This window comes from Protomyctophum parallelum, assembly GCF_964188405.1.
Source record: "Protomyctophum parallelum genome assembly, chromosome: 19".
NCBI classification, from domain to species: Eukaryota; Metazoa; Chordata; class Actinopteri; order Myctophiformes; family Myctophidae; genus Protomyctophum; species Protomyctophum parallelum.
The window spans coordinates 37,538,771-37,547,568 of NC_139717.1; the positions used below are offsets into that span (position 1 = coordinate 37,538,771).

Here is an 8,798-nt window from a genome sequence, read left to right on the forward strand (position 1 = left end):
TCTACATTACTACAGTCAGGCTCAGCCCAGTGGGTGGGACCCGAGAATGGACCGGATATCATTCAAGAGGATGATTATGGCCAGTGGCCGGTAGACTAAGCACATTATTGGTAGCCAAAATTTTGCATAACTTTTCTAAAAGGCGGGTGTTCATTTCCCACTGTGATAATACATGCAGATCAGCATTATGAAAGCTAGATCCGATCTGGTTTCTCTGGATCCAATTTTGCTTCACTGCGTGCCCAGGAAGTGAGTAAGACAGACAGATGCAGTCGTTCAGTGACTCACTCCAGGGCAGCCAAAGGACAGCTAGCTGACAAGACAGCGGAAGACAAAACACAAAAATACACACTGCTATATTGACCTACACTTTGACGCAAGCACCTCCAGCCACATACTCCCAAACAAAGAGCACCCCTTATCTCCTGTGAGAGCTCCCCTGTGACCCCCCCCCCCACACACACACACACACACACACACACACATACAGAGGTGAACTCTCAGCAAACAAACAGCCGACACTCAGCGAGATATCAATCTGTCAGCACGACGACGTCTCGCCAGGAAGCTCAAGTGAGGGTGCTTCCTACACCTTCTTCCTCCAGAGAGCCAAATAAATAAGAAAGCATGCCAACATGCTGTCAGCACGGCAGCCCCCCATGTACACCCATCTTTTCTAGCAGATCTATTCTAGGTATGTGTGCATGCACACAGACACATCCTCAGTAGTGTATACTGTTCGTTATCCATGTATAACTCTTGAACGTAACACTGAGGAGTTTACTGTGTACGGTATGCACATTTGTATGCATGAAAGTATTTGCATCTGAAGGCAAGCTCGCATGTACAGTGTGCGTGCGTGCGCACGTGTGTGTGTGTGTGTGTGTGTGTGTGTGTTGTGTGTGTGTGTGTGTGTGTGTGTGTGTGTGTGTGTGTGTGTGTGTGTGTGTGTGTGTGTGTGTGTGTGTGTGTGTGTGTGTGTGTGAGAGGGAGCCCACTGACAGCTGTGCGTTGAGGGGGAAAAGGGAAACTGAAACATTGCCTAAAGTGGTGAAATTGGTCTCAACTTACATAGGAACCATGGCTACACCTGCAGTCTCTGCTTTCAGTACTCTCCTCTCTTCCTTTGTGTGGACCCTCAACAAAAGGCCGTGGGTGTGACTGTATTACTAGTTAAACACCCACACAAAGAGTGTGTCAGTCGGCCAGCACTTTGACGGAGGGCTTTACTCACATATAAACCACACGCTATAGACACCTCCCCGAGCATTAGCGAGGCCATGCTTATACAGTTTCCTCTGTTGTTCTGAAATTATTGTGTTCGAGGCAGCACCATTGATCACAGAAAACGTTTATTTAGATGGATTCACTTGAGCCATCTTAAAGGCATACTGCTATTCATCATGTGGATGCGTACGCGTCGCGACTACGCGCACACATGTGCAGTGTGCGCACGCACACACACACACGCATACAATGCATTGTGAGCTTGTAGATCTGGTATTTTTCATTTGTTTTACATTTGAGACATTTTGAAAACGTTTGAAATGGGACATTCTGCATGAGTACTTTCTACTTTAGGTACTTTAAGTACATTATGATACCAAAATTATACTTTTGTACATTTACGTAGGTGAATTATTTAATTCTGTAATTCTACTTGGAAGTATTTCTATATTGCAGTATGGATACCGGTATACTTTCTACTTCAGTAAAACACGCGAGTACACACTGCTTACCACTGCTCTTGGAGACCACCACCAGCTGTCCCAAAGGAGGGTAGTTGCAGCGCCGGGCGAACTCGGAGCAGTACCACACCAGCAGCTCCTGGCCGGGCCGGAGGGCTCGGACCGTGTAGAAGTAGACGTCTCGGCCGCTCTGGCACGCCACCAGGTTCTGCTGGTCGGCGGCGCGGGCCGGGTTGACGTAGCGCATCCAGTTGCTCCGCTCCTCGTTCAGGCCGTCGAGGATGTGGTGCAGGCGGCCCTCCTCGGAGAAGACCTGCGTGTTGTGGGGAGAGAACGTGTCTGTGTCACCGCATAGCTTTTTAACCACTTTCTTTTTTTAATACTGTTTTATTTAGGCATTTCTTTGTATGACAACATGAGAATATTATCGACAATGATAATGAGTAGTTCTGTTAAATAAAATGAAAAAAATAACAGGCAATGTAAATGTTCCACATACAATACATGTGTGAACAGACAAACAAAACAGACAACAGGACAGACACTCTTGCTCTCAAACTTTCCCAACATGTTGTTGTAAATTAAGTGAATTACAGACATTCTTTTTTTAAATGAGAAAAAATATAATAAAGAAAAAACACAGTGTTATTTTACACTTTAGCTCTTGAAAAATAGCCGAGCTTGTAGATCTGCTATTTTTGGAGGGGAAAAAATGAAAATGTATGCAAATCTTTGAATATGTCTCTGCTGTCGGGAAGACTCCAAAGTGTTCATTTTTCAGGAGATTAAGAAAACCTAATATTTTGAAAACAAAGCAATACTGCCTCTGTGTCTGTGCCTCGTCAAAGTTGGCGTTGTGACTTATATATCGCCAAATGACTTCCATGAGAGGGGGAGAGGTGGTGGAGTTAGTTGCTTTAGCAGACAGTTTGAGAGGGGGAGAGGTGGTGGAGTTAGTTGCTTTAGCAGACAGTTTGAGAGGGGGAGAGGTGGTGGAGTTAGTTGCTTTAGCAGACAGTTTGAGAGGGGGAGAGGTGGTGGAGTTAGTTGCTTTAGCAGACAGTTTGAGAGGGGGAGAGGTGGTGGAGTTAGTTTGCTTTAGCAGACAGTTTGAGAGGGGGAGAGGTGGTGGAGTTAGTTGCTTTAGCAGACAGTTTGAGAGGGGGAGAGGTGGTGGAGTTAGTTGCTTTAGCAGACAGTTTGAGGGTCCAATTGAGAGGTTTTGTCCGAAGCACTTTTTACTACTTTTCATTGGTTCAATATTTTCGAAACAACACACAGATGTTGGGTGTTTAATAGCACTGATTTATGAAAAAAAAAGAAAAAAAATCAAAAACCTCAAAAATGGTGGTTGTTTAGTTAATATTTGGAGATGGGGGGTCTGCGGCCAAATACATATCATTTGGGGGTCCTTGACATGAACAACTTTGAAAACCACTCACTGACATAGAAACATAGACACCCTGTCCATGGGTTCAGAAAACATTTGTGGAGCCAGGTCCTCGTGTCTATAGGGTTAAACTAGGGGGATGACTAACCGTGAACGGAATGTACTCTCGCGGATGTGAAACTGTGACGTGATAGCCGGTCTCCATGCTCTGCCTTTATGGTAAATGGAGGCCGCCGTTGGTGTGGGGATGTTGTGTTTTGTGTATAAGAGACACAAGTCGTCTAGGGTTTCTCCTTATGACTGCACACGTACAGTATCACCTGTACCGTTCTCAGCCACATCACTCTCACCCAGCGCCTTCAGAAGGCAATGATTTGCCATTGCGCTCTTCAGTCAATTAATCCATTTTGGGGCGGGAACCCCTTTTGGTGTTTTAAACATTACGTTATAATTTAGCTATTGAAAAATAGCAGATCTACAAGCTCATGTAGAGAGAGCTTGTAGGTCTGCTATTTTTGAAAAATCGTGAAAATATTTATTTCAGAAAACTGGAGTATTTAGAAGTAAAAAAAAAGAAAGAAATTTAGCTCAGGCCTAAATGGGTTAAGAGGGTTTTAATCATGTTAAACTTGGTTGTCTTTTCCATTTAAATCATAGGAATTATTATTAGATTTATATTATAGAAATTAATTTAGTCTTTTCAGCACACGTAGCGATATTATCCCAATGTATTACATGCAGAAGTAGGACATTCAAATATCAATTAAGTACAGAGCGATTTCTTTGAAAGCATTCTTTGAAATCATTGTGCAAGTCAGGCGGGGCCTAGGGCTGTACATTGCACTTAGCATGTCTACCGCTCACTGTTTGTTTTATGAAACCACGGCTTGTCTGTGTTATGACTATGCCGACTTCGAGGTCGCTGAGTCTTAACGTAAAACAATGACACTTTGGTTTGTGTTGCACTGTTATCTGTTGCGTTAGTATAGCTCTTCAGCTGAAAGCCACTTCCTTGCTTAGTCAGTGTGAGCTTGAGAATCAGGACTCAGTGCACGTAGTGTGCGTGTGTGTGTGTGTGTGTGTGTGTGTGTGTGTGTGTGTGTGTTTGTTTGTTTGTGCGTGCGTGCGCATGTGCGTGTGTTGCATTTACTGGCAGTGCGACCATGGCAATGCCGAGTGATGCGCGGAGGAAAGAGAATCGCTGCGTCACAGAAACCAAACAGCGGTGTCTCACTTTGTGACAGCCACATGCATACATGTACACACACACACACACACACACACACACACACACACACACACACACACACACACACACACACAGCACTTACCCTCCAAAAGTACTTCCTGTTGGCATCCTTCGGCACGGTTCCGTCGGCGTAGCTCTCACCGACCAGTGGGCCGAAACGTGTCCCTTTGGGAATCAGCTCCTTGCTGGTCACCCCGAGCACCTGTTTGTTTAAGAGAAGCAGGGAGATGTCATCATGACCTGAGAGATGGAGATGTGACGTGAGTGGTGTGCGAGCATGTGCCCACAGAAGTCCTGAAATCCATGATAAGAGCGGTGAGAATTATGGCAACAGATCCCATCTGTTGATTGGACCTTTCGCCTATACCTGGCCACTATAGCGTCACATCCGCTCACGGCGTAACTGAATACCGTAGTCTGTCTTCACAATTAGGAAATGAGCAATTACAACGTATGAATCCTGGTACCCGTGACAATATGGCGCCGAGGTGACAATTTGCAGAGCGCTGAAATACAATTCTGCAACCTGAGAACATGAGAGGCTGTGAACAGAAGACTACGTTCTCACCTTCACACGATGAATATTTCATACACCAATCAGACTAGTTATCTTTAGTTTCTCCTGCCATATTAAAATTTAACCGCTACTCTTGTTCTGCTACCTGCAGGTGTGAAACTCACCCCCGTCTCAAGCCTCCAGGGTGGGGAAGAGAGGATAGAATGTCACGGGCACACCCCGGCCAGTCAACGGCACCTAAAAGGCTTCAAAGGCAGCTTAATAAAAGCAACGGTAACATATTCTCTTTTCATCGTATAGAGCGATACTGTCAGACTATAGTTGGATCTCATCATGTATATGCACTAAACTGAACGCTTAACAATACAGTTACATCTGTGGTCTATTGAGGCAGCTCGATCCACTTTCATTGCTATTGTTTTCGAGCTCGATTCTAGCGACCCATGCGGTCCGCCCCCCTATCTAAACACACCCCGTTCTTCACCCTGACTCCAGAGAGACGCTATTAGAAGGTCAAAGAGGTGGTAGTAGTGCAGGTATTTTGATCCAGACAGCTGGCCCTATCTCCTCTTATCTCACCTGGCTGTGGTCCCTCATCTCTGGAGGCCGAGGAACCACAGCACTCACAGACTCATCACTAATCCCCTATTGTGTATTTGAACAGGAAACCCCACGTTTCCGCCACCTCCAACAATACACCAACTTAATCCCTTCTTATGTGCTTCAAAACAAGGCCACCTTTGATCCCCCATCTCCGAGTCCCTGGTCTGTCCAGTTAAACATCAACCACGTACCCACTTTCATGGCCAACACCACATCACTTGAGGATAATTTACGGCACTATCCACTACAGTGGGTCCCGGTGCCCTCGCTTTTTACGGTGTAATTGTGTGTTTTGGACAGCAGTGGTGCCAGGAATCTGCTAATCATAGAGACCTGAGGGTGCGTGGTGAGGGGCTGTCTATTGTCTCTCTCTCTCCCTCCCACTCTCTCTCTCTCCCTCTCTCTCTCTCTCTCTCTCCCTCCCACTCAATTTCTCTCTCTCTCGCTCGCTCGCTCTCCTGGTCTTAAGTCTTACATAGCGGGGAGGAAAAGCTGAAATTAGACAACATGTCAAGCACTTCCTGCCCGAGGATAGACGAGGGGATGGAAGGATGTAGACGTGACGCAGAATTGGGGGTCACACAGAATATACTCACAAACACTACTACTACACACTGCTTACTGTACGAGGATGTATTTACATTTTTGACTGAGACTGAAACTACTAACTATTGACTTCCTTTTACACGTTTTCGTGGCTGGCTTTGGCCGTCGGTTTTAATGAAGGAGGTCAAAGTGAACGAGGAACGTTCATATGCAAAGTGTGGTGAATTCAAATCAGCGTGGGACTAATCCAAATGTGCATCGTCAACCAATCAAAGGAAATTTATATTATGGTGACGATGAGTTAAACACTCACTGTGACAAACTCTTATATTCACATTGCGTTATGAACAGAAAGCCTGTTTCCGCCATACCTCTGTGGAGTTGGGGCAGCGCCTCAGGCCCAGGTTTCTGGGAAGCGAGCTCTCAGCCCGACTCCGGCCCTGGGTCTTAGTGGCGTCCTCCATTGGTTGGTCCTTTGTGATGTAAGTGCACTTCTCCTCAAATTCTGCCTCCGTCCACGACGTCATGTCCACATCCATGATGCGCTGTGATTCCAGCGTTGCCGCGGTGATGACCTCTGTGCCGCTCGGCGACCCTTCCGACGTTAACATGGCTGTACTGTGCTGAGAGGCCTAGACACGGAGATAATACGGATAAATATCAACTTGATGTTTGTCAGGCAATGTGTCAAAATGGTGTTTTTGTCAGGCAAAGTTACCTTGTATTCTTTAAAACACTCCCATGTTTAAAGGACATCATTTGAGAGACAAAGCTCAACAGAATAATCGTGGAGTTCTGGGTACCTTTTATCTCTCTATCTCTAGAATTCAGCGAGTCTATGTTGATCTTTGCCCTCTTGTCTTTCCTCTTTCCTATTTCTACTTCCTATTCCTTCGTCTACTTCCTAATGTCCCTTACGCCTTTATGCTTAAGGAATGTGAAGAACCATGGGTCAACGCAAACCACAGCTGCGGGCAGAGGGAAAGTCCAGTCTCACACAGATCCAAAATTAGAAATCCTTGTGGTGGAGGTGTGACACAGAGGAGGTATCCTGGCAAGGTGATGGTGAGGAGAGAGCGGGGGGGGGGTATCTAACGTTCCCATCAACCACCACCACTACTACCGGACAAACAAAACTTCAAAGAGCAGCGCTGATGCTTGCTGCCCCGTCGCCCCCGCTGTCCCAAACATCCTGTGACTGTCCAAATCACGACCCCCAGGCTATACGGGGGAGGTTCCTGCGCGCGTCAGCCCCGGAGCAGGACCACTTTCACGAGGAAACCAATGCTCCCAGTGAATCGGCCAGACTTCCTCTGAGCTCACTGGAACCTGGCTCTCAGCCCAATCTCTACATCACCCCGCTGTCTTCTTTCTTTCTTTCTTTCTTTCTTAGAACGGTTAGCAAACTTCAATTCAATACATTTCAGTCAAGGAATTCCTTTTTTTATGGTTAATCTTTTCTCTTTTTTTTTTTGCCTTTGAGATACTATAGAAGATACCAGCTGTGGTGCCCAAACTGTAGGCTCATGTGTGACTTTAACGTCTGATTTAACTAGTTCATGCATCCTGTGAAGTCTCTCTAACTTAAGACACCACTAGAAATATACAAATATCACCCAGCACTTTTTTCTTTTTTTTTGTATTACACCCTACTATATAATATTATACTATAGGTTTGGGGATTCCACCACATTTCTTACTCTCACTTTCGTTCTGCATTTGTAGTTCACCTTTCTTCACTTGAAATAATGTTAACTCCCGAACAAAGCAAATTAACCTGAACAAATTATTTCTTCCGAGCGTCCCTCGAAGCAACACAATTATCCTGTTAGCTACTTGACACGCCATGACAACAAACTGTCGGACATTTAAATATCATGATGGTTGGCATTCCACGCCGTCTTTCTCTGAAGTGCATCGGCACACACAGCTGACTGGGAATGACTGCATGTCACAAGTGGGACAGATCACTTCGAAAGCATGAAACCCAGTGACACAGCAGACAATATATCCTCTGAGATGGAGAGATGAGTCAAAGTCACACAGCTGGGTGCACAGGGTGACATGTGGCAGACCACCGATCCATGGTGCCATGCCAGATTGATAAATGCTTTTATATAAACAGAAATACATACCAAAATCCCAATTGTCAGTTTAACTCTTTTTAACTGTAAAGATTTACACGTACAGAATTTTTATGTCCTGGCTATTCAACAGAAATTTGCAGCGAAATCCCAATTGTTAACGCCTTGGAACGTAAAAAAAAAAAAGAAAAAAAAACTCTTCTAGGAGTTAGAATTTACACTCTGGATTTTACATGTACTGTGCATGCACAATTCCCATCCCACAATAATACATGCAAGAGCAAGTGCAGCAACTTACTGTGAAGCCTTGAGCAGAACCACACATAGGGCAGGCTGTGTGTGACCTAGCTGGCAGCAGAACCACACATAGGGCAGGCTGTGTGCACCCTAGGCTGGCTTGAGTGGCTGAGAGTCTGTGAGCAACCAGTGGCAGCTCTATCTCTGCTGTCTCCTTGACTTGGTTCTGTTCCTTCTCTCTCTCTCTCTCTCCCTCTCTGACTCCCACACACCTCAGTGTGTTCTCTGTACCTGTGTGTGTGACTAAGTGGAAGTTTAAACATGCGCCTCGATCTCTTGACTCACAGAGGAGGAGACAAGGTGTGTGTGTCAGTGTGTGTGTGTGCGCGTGTGTATTTTGAGAGAGAGAGAGAGATACACCCCCATTTCCTCTCGCCCCCCTCCTCCTCCTCCTCCTCCTCCTCCTTTGCCTCAAGACTCCGCC

At 45.7% G+C, this 8,798-nt stretch overlaps 1 protein-coding gene across 2 annotated transcripts in view; it reads right to left on the minus strand.

The window, feature by feature from the left end:
- LOC310876612 (PR domain zinc finger protein 1-like) overlaps positions 1–8,532 on the minus strand; it is a 13,440-nt gene extending 4,908 nt beyond the window's left edge. Inside the window, exons 1-4 of one of the 2 annotated variants that reach the window (XM_083790195.1) lie at positions 8,376–8,532; positions 6,365–6,625; positions 4,410–4,529; positions 1,743–2,001 (exon numbers count right to left, since the gene is read on the minus strand). In XM_083790195.1, coding sequence (XP_083646321.1) covers positions 1,743–2,001; positions 4,410–4,529; positions 6,365–6,625; positions 8,376–8,402 — 667 coding nt within the window. In that variant the 5' untranslated portion in view covers positions 8,403–8,532. Of the gene's footprint in view, positions 1–1,739; positions 2,002–4,409; positions 4,530–6,364; positions 6,626–8,375 lie in introns of both variants that reach the window. The other variant, XM_083790194.1, reaches the window with a different exon arrangement.
- Between the last annotated feature and the right edge of the window lie 266 nt (positions 8,533–8,798).